General features: G+C 35.3%; 1 protein-coding gene across 1 annotated transcript in view; it reads right to left on the bottom strand.

The window, feature by feature from the left end:
• Nucleotides 1–25,204, bottom strand: part of MSH3 (mutS homolog 3) — a 198,228-nt gene that overhangs the window by 68,861 nt on the left and 104,163 nt on the right. Inside the window, 5 exon segments of the mRNA XM_059175350.1 lie at nucleotides 837–944; nucleotides 5,030–5,146; nucleotides 7,535–7,599; nucleotides 12,794–12,962; nucleotides 13,719–13,906. Of these exon segments, the coding sequence (XP_059031333.1) occupies nucleotides 837–944; nucleotides 5,030–5,146; nucleotides 7,535–7,599; nucleotides 12,794–12,962; nucleotides 13,719–13,906 (647 nt within the window).

The following is a 25,204-nucleotide window of genomic DNA, read 5'->3' as shown; positions in this document are numbered from 1 at the left end:
GGTGATTAGTTCATAAGGGCAGAGCCCTTGTGAATGGGCTAGTGGTTTTATAAAAGAGCCCATAGAGAGCCAGACCCCAATAGCCAATGCTCTCCAGAACCACAGAGCCACCAGCACAAAATTCCAGGCTGGGAGAGCCGCAGGAGGGAGCCCAGGCACAGAGCATAAGCAGCCATGGGACTACCACAAAGAACCACCTCATCAGCAGCAGGGTCAGGCACAGGACCACCAAAGGGGCAAAATGGCCTAGAGCTCTGGAGGCCCAACATTTGACCTGCAAAACTAAGGTAACAAGACTGCTGCCCCAATGGCTCTGAAAGGTGGGAATCCCTAACCCAGTGGTCCTGGAAAGCAGAGCAATGAGCCAAAGATGTGGCTCAAGCTTAAGGTTTTAAACTTAAGAGCAATTTAATAGCAACAGAGACACTGTCTTGAAATGGATCACACACTGAGTCTCATCCATCTGATTTAGTTGGCATTTAAAGGAGACTTATAATTATAAAGTGAATCATACTACAAAGTGTTCAAGTCAAAGCTAACAAATGAAAGGATTACACCTTTAAAAAAATGTCACCCAGATAAGCTTAAACTTGAAATACATAACATTCACCTCTAGATTACTGTGAAGATCTGCTTTCATTGTGCTAAATGATAGAGCAAGCAAGAAAGGGATTTGTTAATTTTAAATCAAGCTATATGTGTATGACATCAGCTTTACCAAAGATCCAACATATTTGCATATATTAATATTTAATAATAAAAATACTAAAATTAACGGAATGATGCCATCTGATCTAAAGCACCGAAGAAGAGGGAGGAGTTAAAAAATACATTACCTGCAGTAATCTCCTTGCTTAGCGACCTTGGCCAGGGAGAAAATGCAGTCAACAGTTGCTAAGTGATGTACTGCTTTACACAAGGAGTGATAATGTTCGCTGAAATTCCTACAAAAGCGACAACAAAGAGGTGAACACACCAATTTCTTGGACCTGTATAAGCTGCTCAATATAGGATCACTTTATTAGCTAAGATGAGCATCAACAAAATAACCAAGGATGGTACCTTGGAAATTACTCTGGACGACTTCTCATTTTAATGTAGTAACTTGATTCCTGAGGCTTCTTTTGTTTCATTTGGATGGAAGTACATACCTTTACAACAGCTTCTATATAAAGATGTCTGTTTCTAATATGGTACTGCACATTTCATTTGACCATGGCATATCAACTAGATTCAATGAACACAAATGTCGTGGTCATTTTCACTCAGCTTAAATAACATGAACTACCCAGATGGGTCAGCTTGCCTTTGTGCTTCTCCTTCATAGCATCATCCAAACTAGGATTAACAGTTTCAGTATCTTTCTCACACCGAATGGGAAGGTTCTCGATGTTGGGGTCCACCTTTGTCTGATTTTCCTATCATTTAACTTTGGTATGCAGGAGACGCTGCAATAAATTTCGTTAAAAGCAAGCAAATAAAGTACATTTTTTCAGTGATCTTCAGTTATCCTATTAATAATGCATACAAAAATTAAATTTTAGTTTTGAAAAAATAATGATTAGTGCCTCAAATCTTTGGCTAATTAAATAGGTTGTGATCTAAAGGCTTAAAAACTTTTATTGAAAGACTTATTTAGAAAAAATACAGGAATGTAGGCAAGTGCTTTCCCTTTTATTTTTTTTACTTAAAATTATTCCATTCTTTTTTCTATATTTTTTTAAAGATTTATTTACTCTGGAGAGCATGACAGCACAAGCAGGAGGGGCAGGTAGAGAGAGAAAGACTCTCAAGCATACTTTCCATTGAGCACGGAGCTGATGCAGGGCTTAAGCTCAAGACCCTGAGATCATGACCCGAGCTGAAACCAAGAGTCAGACGTCCAACCAACTGTGCCACCCAGACACCCCAAATTATCCATTATTTCATACCACAGGTATCCCTTTCAAAGAAGATTCCCCCCAAAATAGATTATTAGGTTGAATTCTTCTGTTAAAAATGATTTCTCTGTTGTACTATGGGTTTCAGAAACTTTGAGATTTAATCTGCTTCTTAAATCCAGAAGTTTTAGAATGCTTCCTACCTTGAAGAGGATAACCAGGTTAATTTACTATGTGATCAGTTATTCCTATATTATCACTATATTGATTTTTTAGAATCTGTAATATGATTTTTCTAGTAATACTATAATGTAAATGTCTATGTAAATGACTTTTCCAGATAACAGAAACAACATTTTAAGTACCCAGTCATATTTTTGTGTTAACTTTATGAATTGAGAAATATATTTATAACATATTTTACATTTTTAAATCTGAATAGTTAGAACATAATAAATATAATTTACCTATTTCTCACTGAATTAAGGTTCATTTAAACAAGCAAGAATCCCACGAACAGTGTTAAGAGTCTGTGGAAAATCCCGAACACGAAGAAGACTCACCCCGGCATCAAACAAGCAATGCTTAATTGCCACCTTAAAAATGAAGACGCCACATTTTGAAGACACCACATGCTACACGAACCTTACTTATACTTCTGAGTGACTGCCCAGTGATCATGCCTTGTCATTCCTGGGCTGACTTCAATTTTAGATCTGACCACTGGTTTATGTGTTGGACTGTGTTGTCTTCTGCCCCTGTTCTAGCCCTTCCTATCCTGGCACTCTGTTTTGCCAGAGAGCAGCCATATTTGATGTCTCTGCTCTTGCCTCTCTGGAATATGAGTATCAAAGGGTCTTTGGCACTAAATACCTGTCATTTTTTCCTTCACTATCACGCACTGCTTCTCAGCTCTTATCTGGGCCACCAAGACCCTAATTAATTTCCTATTATCTAGGAGACTTAGGTTGAGGGTTACTGTCTTTCATGATATTCTAGTGTCCGAGACTGAGATGAATAACATAGCTCTCAGTGGGTTTCCATTTCAGTTAAAAAAAAAAAACTGGGTGGCTCAGTGGGTTAAGCCGCTGCCTTCGGCTCAGGTCATGATCTCAGGGTTCTGGGATCGAGTCCCGCATCGGGCTCTCTGCTCAGCAGGGAGCCTGTTTCCTTCTCTCTCTCTCTGCCTGCCTCTCAGTGTACTTGTGATTTCTCTCTGTCAAATAAATAAATAAAATCTTTAAAAAAAATAATGAAAAATAAGGCAGAAAGAGAAGGTAATTATTTTGATATAGACAATAATGTTCTTTCTCATGTCAATTATATAAATAAGACATGTGAATAAAATGAAACACTATCATAAACCTTTAACATCATTATCATAACCTAGAAAGTCTTGATTGACTTCTTGATCTTTGTCCATTTGCTACACTTTGCCAAACGTCAAAAAGATTACCTAGAAAGATAATGACTACCAAAGAGATTTCTGTTTAGAGTGATGCCTAAAGGTTCACCAAAGGCAAGCTCTACAGCCTGAATGGTAAAGGGCACAAGCTACCACCAGACACCCTGCATTGAATCTTGGCTCCAACCCAATGTAGGCAACTTACTTCTTTATTCATTTGTTAATTGGGGGTGATCTTGGGAGGAATAAGGGCCTAATATACCTGAAGTGTTTAGATGAGTGGCTCATAGCTAAGGACTCATGAAAGGCAACTGTACACCTCTCTTCCCAACTTCAGTCCAGCAGCAGCTTGAAATCAACCACAGTAGGAGTATTTATACTACAGAAGCCAGCAAACACCACAAACACTACTACTCTTCCAAAGAACTGGCTGTTAACCTTTTCTTTACCAGTACAACATTGACTTAAACCTGTCAATTTGAACACATAACTATTAATAAGTCCAAATATGAAACATTCCTGGAAGCAATGGCAAAGACACTTTAAAAAAAAATCTCATAAAAAAAAACAAAAAAGGTGGAGCTCTTGGGTGGCTCCGTTAGTTAAATGTCTGCGTTTGGCTCCATTCATGATCTGAAAGTCCTGGGATCGAGCTCCCCGTCAGGCTCCTGCTCAGTGTGAAGTCTGCTTCTCCCTCTGGCCTTCCCTCTAGCTCATGCTCTAATAAATAAATAAAATCTTAAAAAAAAAAAAAAAAGAAAAAGGTGGGAGACTATTCTAGATTCAATCATTCAACCACAAAAGAAACCTAATAACAAAATGTAACATGTGAAAGTTGAATAGAGCTTTCATTTAAAAATGGGGGGGCTAGGGACGCCTGGGTGGCTCAGTTGGTTGGACGACTGCCTTTGGCTCAGGTAATGATCCAGGAGTCCCGGGATCGAGTCCCGCATCGGACTCCCAGCTCCATGGGGAGTCTGCTTCTCTCTCTGACCTTCTCCTCGTTCATGCTATCTCTCACTGTCTCTCTCTCAAGTAAATAAATAAAATCTTAAAAAAAATAAAATAAAATAAAATAAAAATGGGGGGGCTAGAATTAAGTCAATATTCCTTAAATTACTAATTTTTCTTAGATGTGATAATAGTTTTAAGATTATATAGTAGCATGTCCTTAGTTTTAGATGTATGCTTAATTAAGTATTTAGGGGTGAAGTGTTATAATGTCTAAATTGTACTTTAAATTGGTTCAGGGAAAAAGTGTATGAGAGAGCTAAATGTGGCAAATGTTAAAACTTGATAAATCTAGGTGAAGAGTATATAGGTATTTATTTCAAATTTCCCAGATTTAAAATTCTTTAAGATAAAAAGTTACAAAGAAAACATTGAGGATGTAAAAAAATTTTAATAAAAACAGAAGAACTAAATCATTCTTTTCCAACTATGAAAATGTTAAGTCTTTTTATAAGTAAAGGAAGTCCAAGGTGGCATTTCAAAAAGGGACTCTACCAAACATCCTCAGCAGCTAAATATTAGTGCAGTAACAATAAAGTGTATTAGATCTCTCATTAAAGACAAAGATGAGCTTACATTTCAGTGGATTAAAAATAAAATCAGAGAACACATGTACTCAACTATTTTATGGCAGGTCACAAGCAGTAATCTCTACTTTTCTTTTTGATGGAAAGATTTTCCGGTCTATTTCTCATAGCAAAAAGTCAGATTATATTTTTCATTGTAAACTCACTCTAGAAAACCAAGCCATTCGGCACTGCAGTCAAGGACTAGCTGCTCCCGGAGCTGATTCAGATGTCTGTAATTTTCTACAATAAAAGGAGAGTGAAAACGGCTCACAGCTTTTGTGCTAGAAGAGGGGAAGAAACATAAATAGGAAATCAAGGTTACTAAGGAATCACTAATGCCATCACTTCAGAAAATTAAAGTAGTTATTTATTATTCTCTGATGAACCTTGAAAGTAAATAGCTGTAAACACAGAACATTCTTTAATTATGGTGCTGAACTCTATTGATTCCAAAGACCTCTGTTGTAAATAAAGTACTTGGAGTTCATAGGACTTTGTTCAGGAGCTCTGAAATGCATTTCAAATTACATCCATATGGCAAAGTCAAAGTTTAGAATTTCCATTTCATAAGCAGAAGGCTTTTTTCTTTAAATTACACTAAATGAAAATGCTTGCTTATTAAAAAAAAGATCACAAGCAAGTAAGTCTTGACAAAGCTGGATACACAGATGAAAGTCCTACTATTCTTTATGTTTTATACTTTTCTATAGAATTAATGTATTTCAGTGAAACAGAAAAATATAAAGAATTACAAAGAATAGTGATGCATTTATTCAAGAGGCAATCAAAGAATAGGAATGTTTCATGATCTAGCTTTAGATTCACAGTGGCCCCAGAGGGAAACAAATAGGATGCTCCTCTCATGGGCCTGTGCATTGTCTCTGCTCCTTCATCAAGAAAGTAGAGCACAACAGGGGATGCCACCGGTTCCCAGTTAAAAATATCTGGACCAAGGCTCTAACACTAACCACTTGCTACTTGTGTGACCTTAGGCAAATATAAGTGACCTTTTCTAAACATCCCTTTCCTCATCTATAAAATGGGAATAATGATAGTATCTACCTCATAGGTACTGTTGAGAGAAGAAGACAGTGCTTAGCACAGTATCTATGTCCTATGTCCTTAGTCCCCAATGTTAAGAGTTGTTCTGTGGAGGTGGTGACTGCTACTGCTGTTGATGTTACTATTTTGATTGGACTTCTGAGAATAGATCAGGGTTGAGCGATAGGCAGGTGATGAAAGAGGGTAATTACTGTTCTTTGTTTGCTCCCCAACTCCTGTCACAATTATGTTTAATTTGGCCAGTTATTGTACTAGGAATGAGACTTTCATATTCAAAATCTGACTAATATTCTAGCCTATCCTTGTCAAGTTTATGATAGTCAAATGACAAATAAAAATAATAATGAACCTCCCCCAAACCACCTTATTTATTCACTCAATTTACATCATTGAATGTTCAAAGGATGTTGATACTGATTTATCCTTTCTGTGTTGCTTCTGAAATGTCATCTAGATTTCTATGCAAACATATTCATCATAGCTTTCTCTTCTGACAAAATTCATTTAGTGAAACATTTCAGCTTCTTAGATTAATTAGATGTACAATTTTAAATAATTTCTTTTCATAACATACTTCGATTCATGAGCTGTAGGATAGGACAAAGTAAATAAAGGAAAGAAAAGAAAGTCTGTGAAGGAGAAAACAGCCTCTAAAATCAACAATATTAAAATCTCAGCTACAGCTTCCAGGAACACAGGAGAAAAAAGAAAAAAACAAAAACCAGAAAAACAATAGTAACAGAGCTAAAGAAACCTATGACTGTGCCTTTAGAATCCTTTAATAGTGGCAAATGTATACTCGTTTTTCCTTTTAATTATAATCATTTACACATGTTAAAATTTTCTTCCATCCTTAATAGAGTTCTTTCATATAAATACTAGCTACTATCTGCTTACTTGGGCAAATGTAATATTTTCATCTCAAGTTCATGCAAGCGTATAAGTAACAGTAGCAATAAATACTTCACAACGAATACTACTCACAGGAGTATATACTTTGCTAATACCACTTCTGAAATGAGTCCCCTTTGAGAGATTAATGTCTAATCAAGGAGAAAAGGAGTCTCAATGTGGTTCACTAATTCTGTTTTTGATTAAATTTGTTTTCATCAATTCATGATATAACTCACAAAAAAGAAGCCATAAAGAACTATTATAATTATGTGCCATGGAAAGCATCAAGAATAAACAAATGCAGAGCTCAGTGAGGTAGAAAATGAAATTTTAGATTCCTAAAAGAAATTTCAGGTACAGCACTCATTGGGAAGGAAATTCAAGCAATCGAATTAATCTTATAATTGAAGATTCCCCAATATTTTCTTTCATGTGTTTAAAGTGTACTCTGAGGTATAAGAATAAAATGATAATTTACAAAACAGGAAAACAAATCTATACAAACAAGATACTCTTGGGAAAAAGTATTTTAATCCAATGATAAAAAGAATTTAAAATAATTATTTTTTTGGTGAGAAGCTCCATAAGAAAACCAAAGGGATAGAAATACTTTTTATGTCAAGGAGGTGGTTATCTTCATTCCAGTAGTGTACAGGTATACAAATGTCATTAGAATTTACATTTGTAAGAAAAAAATGTAATTTGAAACCCACCTTCCAACCTTAGCCCAATCAGCTGGTATACAAGATACAGCAGAATTCTTTATTTCAATCATAAACTAAAAGAAATACAAATAAAAGTTAGATATCTAAATAATTAACCATTATTAAAGCTTTCTCAAAACTGTGCTGTAAGTTTAGTAAATACTATTCTGAACATTCAAAATAAATCCAGTATTGTTAATACGAAAGTTCATATATGTCCATACAAACAAATACCACTAATTAGGGTTGCAATACTTGGGATAAAGTACAATGTGTACTGAGCAAAAGTTTGTAATAAGCATGTAACTTGGCACTTTAATGTTTATAACATTTTATAACATTGTCATGGCTATTACCAATGGTGATTTTTCTTTTTTTAACAGCCTCTTTCATTTATTAGTACCACTTAAGGATTCTATTACTCAGTAATAAGACTCAAGTTCTACATACATACAATTTTAAAATATCAATTATGATGTGCTATACAAGTTTCATATGTGGCCTATCCCCTATTCTGAACAAAAGAGGACTTATTGTCATAGTTTTTATCCACAGAACCCAAGGTCCCTAAGAGTATCCTCATGAAAAAGCACTGATTTCTTCAGCTATTAAGGGAAGAAGAGATTTCTTTCCATGAGAGTTTTCTTAAAGTTTTCACTTCTGTGAACCATATCTTTATAGAGCTGTGTTCTGCAAGCAAGCTTTTCTGAAATCAATCAGGAAGCAAGTGAAATCAACTCCGTCTATCATGCCTTTCCTTATGAGCATTAGTTGTATATCACCTCTTCTTCCTGCTCACTCTCCTATATCACTGTAATGAAATTCAGTGTTTTATTTAAATGAATAAAGACACACACACTTATTTTACAGAGGAGGAAACCCAGAAGCTCTGTGGCTACCACTAAATTTGAGATGGCCACAGGAACTTTTTTTTACATATACCAGTTTTCTAACATTTCTGGTTTTTATAATATAAATATATATGCATTAATATAATAATATGCATATTATTAAAATATTGGCCTATATTTGAGTTTATTTTTCTATATAGTTTTTACACTAAATGTAAAACAGAAATTACTGGTTAAATTTAAGAATTTTCATCCTTAGAAAAAATTTTGGGACTCATGATGTTTTCTTGTACAGAGAGGGATTAATACAATTTCATATATGCCCCACCCAGTTAAACAGTGAAGAGTCAAGACTTTAAAAGAGCTCCCTTTGATTACAAAAACTGAGGAAAAACCCACAAGATAAATATTGACAAGAAAGATAAAAGCACATTACGATCATGTTAAAAAATTCTGCTTAAACTTTATTTTTAAGTGTCCTACAACAAAGGCATATTGATCTTTTTATCAAATAATTCTGGGAAGAGCTAAGTCTGCAGCAAACAGCAAAATGCAGGGCCACAGTGGCTCATGAATACTTGGCAAGGACACATCTAGATCCACAAAAACGAACACAGAGCTCCACAGGAGTTACTATGTAGGGAAGACAGAAATTTGGAAAAGAAGCTAAAACTGCCTCAGTGGGATCACTGGGTGCCAGGTAGGCTGGCTTACTTCATCTGCCCTAACACTGCAGTACAGGGAACTGGATTAAAATCTGTGCCTGAGACACATCACAGATCGCTTCTAGTCACAGCCCTTTAGAGCAGGCTGGGGAAAGTTTGGACCATAACGGTTCAATCTGTAAGGATCAAGGGTCTACTTTAAGGACAGCAGCTCCTCAAAGAGGCCATATGCAGAACCAATACTCGATGGAAAAGAGAGTAAGAGTTGGGAAAGTCCCCCATGGATCTCCTGCTTGTTATACCCCTGGGGTTACTTCTTCAAGTTGGTGCTGGTCCTGTGTGTCCTTGTCTCAGCTGGGTTTCTCTTCAAAATTTCATCTACTACAGGTTTTTTTGTTTTTGTTTTGTTGTTGTTGTTGTTGTTTTTTCTCTTCTATACTGCCTAAGGAACAGGAAATTTTCTCTTTGCTTCTTTTTACAAACATTCTAGAATGAGTAGACAAGGCCTTTTAAAGCTTTTATTGCTACAGAAAAGGAAACTAAATTTGGAAATTAACGTGCATTTCAGAAATCTTAGAGAATTCTCATAGCACCCTTCCCTGCTTTATAGTTCCTGACTTTGTTTCTTAGGTGTTGATGCAAGAAGTACGCCTTGATTTGTTCTAGCAATTTCTCATTTACTGCTGGGATCCAATTCTATCCTGGTTAAAACATGTCAGGTTTGTTACTCAAACTGCAGCCTGTTGTATCACTGGGCTCGCATCATTGCTAAGTTTGCTTAATTCACTTCAGAAACTGCTCTCTGTTTTCTCCAATACACACTTACCCCATTCCTACTCTCCCTCTTTTCCTTCTTCTCTCTCAAAAATTTTCCAAATATTTTTTCTTTGGAAGTAAGATTTAATAATGTTTTTCACATCTTAAACACACTAAGCAGAATTTGGATATTTTGCATGCTGTGCATTAATAAAAATTTTTTAAAAGATTTCCCCCCAATATTTCTTCCCTTTTCATTAAGAATAATACTACTTAACCAATACTGCCTCAAATCTAAATACCACTCCATATTTGATTCAAGGTTAAAAAATGAATCTCTCTCTATATACACAAAAGATGAGAAAAACCATCACAGAAGCAGTAAGCTAAGTTTCTTCTTTCATTATTTTCTTAAAAATACTTTCAGAGTCAGTGATAGTAACACATCTTATAGTATTCTAATGAATACATAAAACTGGGAACTGGTGAAAAAGGAAAGTTGTCAAAAGTATCACTGGCTTGACAATCTACTTATTTTTACTAATCACAAAATCCATGTACTGCATAGGCCTGCTAAAACAGGTTTTCAAACAAATTATTACAAAGTTATAAAATTTCAGAACAGAAGGGTATAAAATAAGAAGCACATACAAGATAAGGGTATTTTTCCTGCCTTCCTCTCTCACTTCTCAGACGTAATCATATTTAACAGAGTCTGTTCTTGATCCTATAAGTCTCTTTAAATAATTTGTTGATACCATTAGTATAATTTTTAAGAGAAAATTTGACTATAACAATGCTGAATATCTAGAATTCATTTGTTGTTTGAATAGAATCACTAATTCTCAAAAATGTTATATAAGTGATTCTGTATTGATATACTATTCAATTTCTATAGGTTTTTTTAAGAACCAGTAAGAATTCATCCCACAGTTAATAACTAAGAAATTTCTTGCCTCAAACTCATCACCTTAACCTAATAAAGGTTAAGTAAAGAATAAGATAATTTATTTCTCTAATTATTTATAATTTATAATTCAATTTCATCTCCATTCTGTGCCTTTTCTTAAACTTCACTGCCACACTGATTTAAAAAAGGGAAAAAAAATCTAATCTACTATTCCATATGAATTCCTGATCAGTTTTCCCCATTTTTACTGTAAAACTACCAGCTGGATCCAGGGCTATCTTCCCAAGACTTGAGCTTTATTTTAGTTTGTTCTAACCTGAACTCTAAAACATTGGGTTTCATAAAATAAAAGCCAAATGTTGATAATCCTTGTGTTAATATTTGTTAGTAGCGTGAAATAAGGAACTGGTAGAAAAACTAGAGTCAGGCAGGACTGGGCTTCTGACTTATGTAACTTACCCAACTACTCCAACCCTCAGTTTTCTTCACTACAAAATGAGAATAACCCCTTTCTCTGTTATTACAAATGCTAAATAATATATGTGCAGTGCTTAGAACCAGTCTGATCAAGTGCTTGACAAATATATTAGTAGTTACCATATAAGAAGAACATTTACGTGGGATTAACCTATGATTAAAACTCAACTTTCATGTATTTTAACTCAGTTGGTCTTTGGAGCAGTCTCACAACACAGGTGATTCGGCCTTGGTCACACAGCATGTACGTGGGAAAAGTGACATTTAGTTGACATTTAGACACCCAGGTTTCCCTACTATAATACCAGTGATTACCAATTTTCCACTACATATCTTTTATTGTTATTAAGCAGTTTTGAGCATCTCATTTTCAATAAATAGCCTGGAATAGTGGGCTAAGGTCACTTGTTTGTTTTGCAAGATCCAGACTGCATAGTGAAACTAAGTGATGCAATTAACTATTTGGCTGTGGAGGGGAGCAACTAAGTATAAATACTGTCAAAACATTTTCCTGTTATATAGACTTCTATGTGGAATACACTGTGAAACATCTGCCTGAGTCCTAAAGATGTGAGTGCAAAAGACAGACTGACAATCTTATTAAGTTAGTCTTAATACTATGGTCTATTAAATGGCACAAGATTGATAACTATTTTAATAAAGATTATATTCTGCTGTAGGGTTTCTTATTTCAAATAATTATACAAATCAGCAATCTTTTGACTAAATATATAAAGTAATGCAAATGTTTTAAGATCTTATTTGAAATTAAGCTCTTCCCCATGACAAAAATAAATCCCGAATAATAAGTTCATCCACCCAATGGAAATTATTCACAAATTGCCCAATTTGCGATTTTAATGAAGTAGAATTTCTCAAATTCCCTCAGTTAGGATCTCTATATTTTATTAAACATAAGATACATAAGTAGCATGCCTTAAGACTCAGAATAAGACCAAAGGATACAACAACCACATTCAAAAAGCATACTTCTTCCTAATTCTCACTCAGATATTAATAATAGCAAACTTTACACTGAAGTATGCATACCAAAAAACACGTTCTGAACAGCACTTACATCATCTGATGGAAGACTCACTAATTGTAGGTCTTCATTATAGTTCGATTTTTTGGTTTGTTTTTTTTCTTGCTATTTGTTCTCTAGCAGCTATACTACCAACTTTGGTAGGAAACCCTGAGTTTCAGTCACTGTGTGATCCAACCTACACAGGTGGTTCACTCCATATCATTTCATTCTCTGCAGGCCAGAGATCAAAGACTAACTTCTTTTCTCCTGGATTTAGGTGAAATGAATCCTATAAGTAATTATTTACAAGAGTCATGTTTTCTATAATACAATTTCAACAAATAATACTAAAGCACATAAAACATCAAGTTGCATAATTTTACCAAGAAAGTAAACAAACACATAAAATACTGTTATTAAAATCATTCTTACCCACACAAAGTAGTACATCGTATTTCCAAGGAATAAAAGAGAAAATCTGAAAACAAACTTTCATCCTCTCCTCGGATTTTTGTTTACATTTTAAAATAGCTTTTCTATTTGAGATAAATGGATGCAAGATAAAAGTATGTTTGACATTACCTCTTGTCCTGACACTGTCACATATTGTATAGAAGAATTTTTTAGTATTTTTCGTATTTCTTGCAAATGTATTTGGATCTTGTCAGTAACTTCTTGAATTTCATCTTTCCTCTTTTTTATTAAAGGGAACTCAGTAAGGTCTTTGAATAATTCGGTTTTATTTCCAGTCCTAAAAAATGAAAAAAATGCAGAAACATATACTGAAGCATGCTACCTATACCAGTTATCAATTATTTTTCCCAGCATGAGAAAAGACCAAAGGGTTGGGAATCAGGAAAACAAGGCTCTAATCCCAGCTCTGTCACTAAATATTTATGGGTTGGTTTCTTAATTTCTTTGAAGATAGACAAAATTATCCTAACATCATTTTCATTTTGCAAGTTCACGATTCCCATGGTGAAGATGAGAGATAAAATTAAATATCTGTTGTTCACCTATGAAGAAAATAAATATGAATGTCAATACTATCTTTTTTCCCCCTTTAATATAGAGGTCTTTGTGGAATGAACTGTAGAATGACTACCTTGTAAAGGTAACTTTGCTTCTGAGGTTTCTAAATATAAGGCAGACTACCGCTGGACATCTAGGCAATAAGGGTAAGATGCCATCTGACTCCCACTTTTGAATTAATAAACTGCTACTACTTGCTCTGCCTGGGCTTTACCTTTTCATCATCTGGTATTGTATCTGTCCTAGGTATTGTATTGTATTGTATTGGTTCTAGATAATGAACTGCCTACGTTTTGGATGGCGGAGGGTTACTTCCAGCTATCATGGACAGCCTTTAGCATCCCATCATATTTCTAATTTCAAGTGCAACTTCTACCAGTACCATGAGGGAAGCTTATGAACCCACATAACAAATGGCAAATCTCTTAGTTCTTCCTTTGCAGCAGTGACAGTAATCTAAGGGTCTACAACTTACTTGGCAGCTTGTTCATTAAGGATCCTTAAGTAACGCTCCACTGGACTAAGGAGTTCAGGAATTTCTAAAATAGATGTCTGCAGCAAGTCTGACCGAACGTGGGAATTAACAGCAGGTATTAATGCTTGAAATTCTGACTGCAGATGATACAGGGTTTTGACAATCAAGAAGAACTCTTGCGTAGAACACTGAAAAAGTAAGGTTTTTTTGCTAAATAACAAGATATTTGAATATGAAGTTTAATTAGCAGTCTTTCAATTAGTGGCATTTCTTTTTTAGGTAATGGTCTTTTTAAAGTTAGAATCAAAATTAAAGAAAATTTTAATTTATTCTATAAACTAGTTAGTTGAAATAAAGTATTGTTGATGCCTACTAAAGTTAAACCAATAATTCGAATACTTCATAACATTTTAAAACTCTAAAGAAAATAATTAAGACTGGGGAGAGTAAAGCCAATACTTGTTCAATAATTTTTCATTTTAAAATATATTGACCATATAGCAAAAATGCAGTAAGCAATGTCAAAATTATAAAGGACAATTCTGGGAAATAACTGCAAGACATTTGAGGAATAAATGGCAAAATTCTTCCCATATAATTAGCTCTTCTTACAAATTGACCTGGAAAAGATAAATAACCCAAAGAATAATGGCTAAGTGAACTGAATATGCAGCTCATTAAAAAAAAAATGTCCAATAAGCACAATTATCCTCCCACATAATTAGATCAAGCAAATTAAAATGATAAGATAGCATTTGTCATTTAACAGAATGCCAAAGATTTAAAAACCTGGTAATAGCCAAGTCACACAGGGTATTAAAAAAACACTTTTTTATACAATTAGTAGAGGCATAACCTATTTGAAGGTAAAGTGCATATGGCTTTTTGACTAAATAATTCCATCTTAAAAATTAAACAAAAGCTATAGCAAGTAGTAAAAAAGTATGTGTATCTGAATGTTTATAGTAGCACTACTGGTAATAATATTAAAAAGATGAATAGGAAACAAGTATCTTAACAACTGGGCTCTTATTATCTTATTAGGAAAAGCTCATACAATGTGATAGTATTAAACAGCTAAAATTTAAGACATCTGTATATATATATATATATATATATATATATATATACTGATGTACAGATCACACAGAACTTCATAATTTCAACACATAATAAATACACATAGCATATGTTTATACTATATACCATATGTGTATTTATACAGTAAAATCTCATTTTTGCTTCTTCATATTAAATGCATTGTTCCACATAAATAAAAATATAAATAAAAAGTATCTGGAAGGGCACACATGTTAATTTTAGTTACCTCTGGGTGGTGTGTACTCTGGGGAAAAGCAGAGGAAAATGTTTTATTCTTTATTTCATACCTTTATACACAGGTTTGCAATTTTTAAACATGATCACAAATAATTTTTACTTTTGGAATATCTGATAAAGAGAATAAGCTGAACATGTACATCTAACTTCACACTATCTTGAAACTACAGTACAAGATTGTTTAAAAAGGCGTAAAACCTCAAGAATAACAAGACAAGACAATAGTAACAACATCTTGGAAACTATAAAGTAAATGGATGAGGGGTAACTGAATTAGAAGATCCAAAATACTATTTTAAGCTGGCTATGAGGAAAACTAGGACCCAACCTGAGTTACACCAAGAATCCTAAAAGACTCAAAAACTAGTGACAAAAATTATCTTTGGAAGTGGAAGCTGGGGGTGGGTGGGTGGGTAGAACAGACTGGTTACAAATTAATTAAGAAGCAATTATCCCTCAATATTCTATCCATGCCACTGAGCAGCCACTATTTTCCTATCCAACAAAAGACTAATTTTATCCTCTGGAGAAGGAAAAACACAGAGTACCCGAACCATCTTCAGGCACACTGAAAAATGAGAATACCACCAAAAGCAAGGGATTAAAATAAGAGAAAACAGAGACTCCCAGTTGCCTCCATCTAGCTCCCAGAACATTGTTAGCCATCCAGGAGGCTAAAAGAGTCCTTGGGGAATCTCACAGGCCCAAGAGGAAAATTTTGAATATACTAAAGCAGGAATTCACCCCTAAAATGTATCAGCTAGTACACTGTACAATTCACCTCATATTTTGCAAGCCATATTCATCTAGAGACCTTCTTATCAGCATTTCAGCTTTCCACTCTTTAAAAATGATCAGACATCTGATGAAAAATTCTACCATGAAATTTTTAAAAAATCAATCAATAAATACTAGAGGGAATACAGCCTATATATGTAGAAGAAAGGGTCTTTAAAAAAAACTCAGTATTACTCTTGGTGGGAATGCAAGCTTATGAAGCCACTCTGGAAAAACAGTATGAAGGTTCCTCAAGAAAGTTGAAAATAGGCCTACCCTATATCCAGCAATTGCACTACTCAGTCTTTACCCCAATGATACAAATGCAGTGAACGGACAGGGCACCTGCACCTCAATGTTTATAGCAGCAATGTTCACAATGGCCAAACTATGCAAGGAGTCCAGATGCCCATCAAAAGGTGAATGGATAAAGAAGATGTGGTATACAGATACAACGGAATACTATTCAGCCATCAAAGAAATGATATCTTGTCACTTGCAAGAATGTGGATCGAACTAGAGGGTATTATGCTAAGTGAAATAAGTCAATCACAGAAAAGACAATTATATTATCTCACTCTTATGTGGACTTTAAGAAATAAAATAGGACTACAAGGGAAGGGAGGGAAAATTTTTAAAAAAAGACAAAAATCAAAGAGGGAGACAAACCATAAGAGATTCTTAATCATAGGAAACTTAGGGTTCCTGGAGGGGAGGGGAGTGGGGTGATGGGATAAATGGGTGATGGACTTTAAGGAGGGCAAGTGATGTAATGAACACTGGGTATTGTGTAAGACTGATGAATCACTGAACTCTACTTCTGAAACTAAAAAAAATACATTATATGTTAATTAATTGAATTTAAATAAAAACATTAAAAATAAATATATAAACTTAAAAAAAACAATATACTCAGTTAGAGAATAATGAAACCATGAAACAAGAACAGGATACCCTTTTTTTTTTTTTAAAGGAACACTCAGAGAACAGAATTCAATCAATTCGAATGAAAGAACTACAAAAAAGAAAGAACCAACAACTAACTCAGGAAAATTTCCCAGAAACTTGGTCGCTTCTGGGTGGCTCAGTTCAATTAAACATCTGCCTTCAGCTCAGGTCATAACCCCAGGGTCCTGGGATCAAGCCCTGTGTTGGGGTCCCTGCTCAACTGAAGAGCTATGAAAAGCCTTCTTCCCCTCCCTGCTGATCATGCTCTCTTGCTCTATCTCATATAAAACATGTTAATCGACTATCATTAAACTTCAGGTCAGCAGCAGGGTATTAGTAGTTTTGGGTGAGTCAAAAGTTATACATAGATTTTCTACTGTATAAGGGTCAATGCCCCTAACTCCTGCACTGTTAAAGGGAGTTGAGGACAGCTGTACTTCCAATACCCTTTCTCAGGATGCTTCTAGAAAATGCACTGTATTAGAATGAAGTAATAAACCAAAAGGAAAACACAGAATTCAGAAAGATTGAACCAAAGATTCAATTCAAGAGAAATAAATCAAAGAAAATAGCTATACAACTAGTATAGAGGGCAATCAGTTCAGGTTTGACCAAGTAAAATGAAATAGAATATTTGATGAAAATAAGTATTTTGAGTTAATGATAAGTAGACATAATAAATAGTATACAGGGGTGCCTGAGTGGCTCAGTGAATTGAAGCCTCTGCCTTTGGCTCGGGTCATGATCCCAGGGTCCTGGGATCAGGCCCCACGTCAGGCTCTCTGCTCAGCAGGGAGCCTGCTTCCCCCACCCCGCCGCCTGCCTCTCTGCCTACTTGTGATCTCTGTCTGTCAAATAAATAAATAAAATCTTTAAAAAAAAAAAAAAAAGTAGTATACAAAGGGGTACCTAGGTGCTCAGTCATTTAGGGGTACTTAGGTGGCCTCAGATCATGATCTTAGGATCACAGGATTGAATCCCACACCTGGCTCTCTGCTCAGTGGGTATTCTACTTCTCCCTCCATGCTCCCTCTCGCAAATAAATAAGTAAAATCTTTAAGAAAAAATAAAATAAAAAATAAATAGCATATATAAAATGAATTAATGCTAAGGGCATATTTAGAAAGAGTTAACTAAAAAGAATGAAGTAAATTATGCAAAAAAAAGTAAGTTAGGTCCAACTGAATAAAAGTTGAATTTGAAGTGTATCATAAAATATCTCTTCCCCAGAAAGGCCACTGTATGATAGGAAAGATACATATAGGAAGCTGGATTTTTGTATTGTGGAGCCCAGAAGTTTTTTGGCCAACTGTCAATAGTTAACTATTAAATACACACATTCTAATAGAAGTGAAGAAATAAGAGTAAACATTTCAATACGATTTTTGAATAATAATGTCTTATAATGAGAAACCAAAAAGGGTTTGATTTTTCACCCTCAGATAAAAAATTTAAGTCAGCAACAGAAGCAAAATGAAAAACAAAGTGCTTTGTAATCAAGTTTTAAGTGCCCAAGGCAGGTTGCTTTCTAGTTTCTTAAACAAAAAAACTGAGTAGAGCTGCTAGAAAGCTAAAGAGAAGGATGAAGTAGTAGCTCCTGGAGTCAACCCCATTTCCAACAGCAAGCTTCTCTGGGGAAGAGCTGTAGAACACATTCGTAAGTGTGGAAACAGGTCATCATGGGACTGGAAGAACTCCAGCCTGGGTTCCATACTGAGAAGGTGGCTCTAGGCTTATACCAGTCTGGCCAAGAAATTATTCTCGCCTACAAAATTCTGGAAACAGTCTCCTCTAACATTTACTAAGTGCTATAATCCTTTAAATGTACTCACCCATCTTAGCACTTATGTATCATTTTCTTACAAAATAGTTCTTGAGCAAAGTTAATATGGGTTTCTAAGACTAACACTGTTCTCTCTAAGACTTGGATGTGAAGTTTTACTATAAGATACTAATTTTATATATATAAATATGCATGTATGTAACTATGTATACACATGTATTAGTAAAATACTTTTACTAATAAAGAAATGTTTGTTTTGTTTCAGAGTTGGGCTTCTTGGTATCTTCTATTATTATCGACATGAGAATACCTATTTGTGACTATTTCGCGGCACTTTCCACACAGCCATATGGCCTAGGCTTACCACTTCCACAACATCCAAACAGTGTTCTTAACCATTTTATGAATTTTACATAATTGGCACAGTCCATACCCAGGATATCACTCACCATTTGGTGCATACAGCAGAAGCTTATTTAGAGTAAATTAATGATAAAGAACAGACATGTGTTTGACGGTGTGTTCCAAGAGCCAACTAACTAATCTATAAAAATTTGGTTGAAAGCATTTAGACTTCCTCAAGTTGGTCTGTTACCAAGTCATTTCTAATCCTCACTTTTCAAATCAATCTTCAGGCACACTTGTATAAACATTAAAGCAGCAATAAGGAAAAACTTCTGTGTGAGTCATAAGTTCCTTCACTAAAGTACAATTTGAAACTCTAAAACAAAAGGCATTCTTAGTTACTTTTAAAAATGAATTCAATTCTATACCATATAATTTTAATTGTATATAAAATCGAAAAAAAAAAAAGTTAAAAAAAAAGACAAACCCATAGATGCAGAGAATAGATGTGTGGTTGCCAGAGATGGGCCAAGGAGGGCAAGTGGATGAAGCGGTTGAAGATGATCAACAGGTACAAACTTCCAATTATAAAATAAATAAGTCCCAGAGATTTAATGTATAGCATGGTAACCACAGTTAATAAAACCGCACCATTGTCTGGATACTGCTAACAGAGCAGATCTTAAAAGTTCTCATCATAAGAAAAGGAAGGCTTTACGTAGTGATGAATGTTAATTAGACCTATTGGGATTATTTCTCAGTATATACATAGATCAAACCATTGATTATGTGGTATATCACAATACAGACATACATACATACAATGCTCCATGTCAATTATATCTCAATTTAAAAAAAGAATTAGATTCTGACTTTCACCAGTTTTTAAACCTTTGTAAATACACAACCTTATGGATTGAAAACACCAAAGCAGGGGCGCCTGGGTGGCTCAGTGGGTTAAGCCGCTGCCTTCAGCTCCATCCCAGGGTCCTGGGATTGAGCCCCGCATCGGGCTCTCTGCTCAGCAGGGAGCCTGCTTCCCTCTCTCTCTCTCTCTGCCTGCCTCTCTGCCTACTTGTGATCTCTGTCTGTCAAATAAATAAATAAAATCTTTAAAAAAAAAAAAAAAAGAAAAAAGAAAACACCAAAGCAAATTTTAATGAAAGGAAGCGAAGCCTGATAGAAGTCATAGCGCCATGGAAAGATGCTTCTGTGGACGCCACGAGTACTTTGACTCAGCTCTTTTAGCAATTAATAATTTTCTCAGCTTTGTCCCTATTTTTTTCTTGAGAAAAACAAAAATCTTTAATAACTTTCAGTGAAAACTTTCAAGCAATGAAGACTGCTTGGAGACCTATTCCTTGATGAAGGGTAATAAGCACTGATTGTAAGGTCCTAGACCAATGATACCCGCTAATGAATGGTTTGACATCCATTTTGTAACCTCAGAAGTGTCAACCATAAAACTTTCAACTACATTAGTCCCCCCTTATCTATGGGGGATATGTCCCAAGACCCCTAATGGGTATCTGAAACCACAGATAGTACCTAACCCCACAGGTGCTTTTTCATATACACATACACCTATGACAGAGTTTAACTGATAAACTAGGCACAGTAAGAGGTGCACAATAACTAATAATCAAGGAGAGCAATTATAATGATATACTGTAATAAAAGTTATATGAATGTAGTCTCTCTTTCTCCCTGTCAAAATACATTATACTGTACTCACCCTTCATATGATGATGTGCAATGATAAAATGCCTAGTGATGAGATGAAGTGAGGCAAATGTTGCCGGAACTGTGACAGAGAATTAGGCTATTACTGACCTTCTGACAGTATATCAGAAGATGACTAGCTGCTTCTAGATTGCTGTTGATGGCGGGTACGTGGGACCACAGGTAACAGGGTGGTATAGTATAAGCACAAGCTCTGTTTCCGCCAGCAAAGCAACACCACAAGGGCACCAACTAGCAGTACAGAAGACTTCACTGACCCCGTAACCAACTCATGCATTCTTCCCGAGGGATTAGTGTTTCCCAGTTCTGGCTTATTCTTTGTTTTCAAATTTAGCTGAAGCATATGGAGCAGTTACATAAGTCCTCTTGGGCACTGCAAGTATTCTCAGAAGCAGTACTTATCGTTCCAGTAAAACTTTGTGGGAGAAAGGACTAAAAAAGGTAAAGACTAATGAAAAATTGGTCACAACTAAAATGTGGGCACATAAAAATTGTTCTATAATAAAATTATGACATTGGCAAGGATTTACATTTGGGCAGAAAATAAAGATGGCTCATGTCAGGATAACCAGGAAAAAAATACAATGGTAGTCAAAACTACTACATCAAAAATGATCATGTCCAAAGTGTATCCATCCACTAAAAACCCAGTCAAGGACCCTGGTATAAATACCAATTCTGTCCCTGACTAACAAGCTACTATCTCTCTTCTCAGCATCATCATTTTATCCACAGTAATGCAAGCTGTGGTAGCATTATATAGAGAGATAGAGCCTTCCCTTAGTGAGAAGGTAAGAAACACAGTATCTCCTCAATTCCATAAAGTTTTTTTTACAAGGGACAAAGTGTCTAACGTATGTGAATGACTCCCACACAACAGTAAAACACTATAGAAAGCTTATCAACAATATAAATATACCTAATTGATTTTGGTTAATTCTAAGCATATTTTGAAGATAAATTATTTCTGTAAGTGTGAAAAATCTCTTAGTTTTTTTTTTCATTTAATTGGCATTAACTTATTTACTTTTAATTAAGCTTTTATTTTAATGCCAGTATACTTAACAGAAAGTGTTACATTAGTTTCAGGAATACAATATTGAGTTTAACGATTCCATATATCACCCAGTGCTCATCACGACAAGTATACTCCTGAATCCCAAGCATCTATTTCACCCTTCCCCCTACCCAATTCCCCTCTGGTAACCATCAGTTTGTTCTGTATAGTTAGGAGTCTGTTTCTTGATCTGTGTCTCTCTTATTTTTTCCCTTTGCTTATTTGTTTTGTTTCTTTTTTTTTTTTTTAAGATTTTATTTATTTATTTGACAGACAGAGATCACAAGTAGGCAGAGAGAAAGAATAGGAAGCAGGCTCCCTGCTGAGCAGAGAGCCCGATGCGGGGCTCGATCCCAGGATCCTGGGATCATGACCGGAGCCGAAGGCAGAGGCTTTAACCCACTGAGCCACCCAGGTGCCCCTGTTTTGTTTCTTAAATTCCACCTGAGTGAAATCATGGTATTTGTTTTCCTCACTTATTTCGCTTAGTATTATAATCTTTTGCTTCATCCATGTCATAGCAAATGATAAGATTTCATTATTTTTTATGGCTGAATTCCACTGTGTGTGTGTGTGTGTGTGTGTGTGTGTGTGTGTGTACATATGTATGTATATACATACACCACCTTTTCCTTATCCATTCATCAATCGACAGACACCTGGGCTGTTTCCATAATTTGGCTATCATAAATAATGCTGTAACAGACCAGACAAAAGGGTCTATGTATCCCTTTGAATTAGCATTCTTGTATTCTTTGGGTACATACCCAGTAGTACAACTGCTGGATCATAGGGTGGTTTTAACTTTCTGAGGGATCCCCAAAGTGTTTTTCACAATGGTTGTATCACTTTGCATTTGCTTCAAAAGTGTAAGAGGGTTCCTTTTTCTCCACATCCTTGCTGACACCTGTTGTTTCTCATATTATTGATTTTATCCATTCTCACAGGTATGATGTAATATTTACTGTAGTTTTGATTTGCATGTCCCTGATAAGTGATAATGAGCATCTTTTCATGTGTCTGTTAGCCATCTGGATGTCTTCTTTGGAGAAATGTCTGTTGATGTCTTCTGCCTACTTTTTAATTGCATTATTTGGGTTTTAGGTATTGAGCTATATAATTCTTTACATATTTTCAATATTAACCCTTTATCGGATATGTCATTTATCTTCTCCTACTCCAATGGTTGCCTTTTAGTTTTGTTAACTGTTTCCTGCACTGTGCAGAAGCTTTTTACTTTGATGTAGTCCCAATCATTTATTTTTGCTTTTATTTCCCTTGCCTCAGGAAACATTATCTAGAAAGACGTTGCTACAGCTGATGTCAAAAAAAGTTATTGCCCGTGTACTCTTCTAGGATTTTTATGGCTTCAGGTCTCATATTTAGGTCTTTAATCCATTTTGAACTTATTTCTGTGTATGCTATAAGAAAGTGGTCCAATTTCTTTTTCTTTTTCTTTTTCTTTTTTTAAGATTTTTGTATTTATTTCTAAGAGTGAGTGAGTGCAAGTGGGGGTAGGAGCAGAGGGAGAAGGACAGAATCTTAAGCAGACTCCCCACTGAGTGAAGAGCCTGATAACCCTGGCTTGATCTCAGGACCCATGAGTTCATGACCTGAGGCGAAACCAAGACTTAGACACTTATCCAACTGTGCCACCCAGGCACTCCAATATTGTCTTTTTCCCATCGGATATTCTTTCCTGGTTTGTTGAAGGTTCAGTGACCATTTAATTGTGGGTTTGTTTCGGTATTTTCTCTTCTGTTCCATTGATCTATGCATCTATTTTTATGCCAGTACCATACTATTTTGATTCTACAGCTTTGTAATAAAACTTAAAATTCAGAATTGTGATGCATCCAGCTTTACTTTTCTTTTTTTTAAGATTGCTTTAGCTACTTCAGGTTTTCTGAGGTTCCACACAGATTTTAGGGTTATTTGTTCTAGTTCTGTGAATAAAAACCTGTTGGTACTTTGATGGGATTCCATTAAATTTGTAGATTGCTCAGGGTAGTAAAGACATTTGAACAATATTTGTTCTTTCAAATACTGAAGCATAGACTGTCTTTCCATTTCTTGGTGTTGTCTTCAATTACTGTCATCTGTGTTTTTGTTGTTGTTGGAAGTTTTATTTTTTAATTTTAATTTTTGAGTTGACACACATTGTTACATTAGTTTCAGGTGTATAATATAGCAATTTGACAACTCTCTACATCATGCTCACTCACCATAAGGGAAGCAACCATCTGTCACGATGTCATTACAATATTAGTTACTGTATTCCCTATGCAGTACATTTTATTCCCATAACAGGAAGCATGCACCTCTCACTCCCTTTTATCCATTTTGTCCATCCCCCCACCTTCTTCCTTCCGGCAACCATCAGTTTGTTCTCTTTTCACATGTCTGATTCTGCTTTTTTTGTTTGTTCATTTGCTTTACTTTTCTCAGACTGACTTATTTCACATAGTATAATACACTTTTTAAAATTTCTTTTTTTTATTTTATTTTTTCACTGTTCCAAGATTCATTGTTTATGCACCACACCCAGAGTTCCATGCAATACGTGCCCTCCTTAATACCCCCCCACCCCACTCTCCTTCAAAACCCTCAGTTTGTTTCTCAGGGTGTACGATCTCTCATGGTTTGTCTCCCCCTCCAATTTCCCCCAATTTGCTTTTCCTTTCCTTCTCCTAATGTCCTCCATGTTATTCCTTATGCTCCACAAGTAAGTGAAACCATATGATAATTGACTCTCTCTGCTTGACTTATTTCACTCAGCATAATCTCCTCCAGTCCCATCCATGTTGATACAAAAGTTGGGTATTCATCCTTTCTGATGGAGGCATAATATTCCATTGTATATATGGACCATATCTTCTTTATCCATTTGTCCGTTGAAGGGCATCTTGGCTCTTTCCATAGTGTGGTGACTGTGGCCACTGCTGCTATGAACATTGGTGTAGATGGCCCTTCTTTTCACTACATCTGTATCTTTGGGGTAAATACCCAGTAGTGCACTACCCTATGACCCTGCAATTGCATAATACACTTTGGGTCCACTGATGTCTTGCAAATGGCAAGATCTCATACTTTTTTATTTTTATAGCTGAATAATACTGTATATATACACCACACTTTCCTTATTGATTTGCTCCTATTTGTTTGTTGTATTCCATGTCTAAGTGGAATCATATGGTATCTGTCTTTCTCTGATTCATTCCACTGAGCATTATACCTTCTAGGTCTACACATGTTGTCAAAAACGCCAAGATCTCTTTCTTTTCAGGGCTCAGTAATACTCCATTTTGTAATATTCCAATATATCTCTCATCTTTTTTTTTTTTTAAGCTTTCATTTAAACCCCAGCTTGTAAACATACAATGTACTACCAGCTTTGGGTACACAATTCAGTGACTCAATACCTATACACAATACCCAGTACTCATCACAAGTGTATTCCTTCATCTCTATCACCCATTCCCTCCACCCACCTCC

The sequence above is a fragment of the Mustela lutreola genome, chromosome 5 (assembly GCF_030435805.1).
Source record: "Mustela lutreola isolate mMusLut2 chromosome 5, mMusLut2.pri, whole genome shotgun sequence".
Taxonomy (NCBI): domain Eukaryota; kingdom Metazoa; phylum Chordata; class Mammalia; order Carnivora; family Mustelidae; genus Mustela; species Mustela lutreola.
Note: the sequence above shows the minus strand (reverse complement) of the source record. Positions and strands in the feature narration are given on the sequence as shown.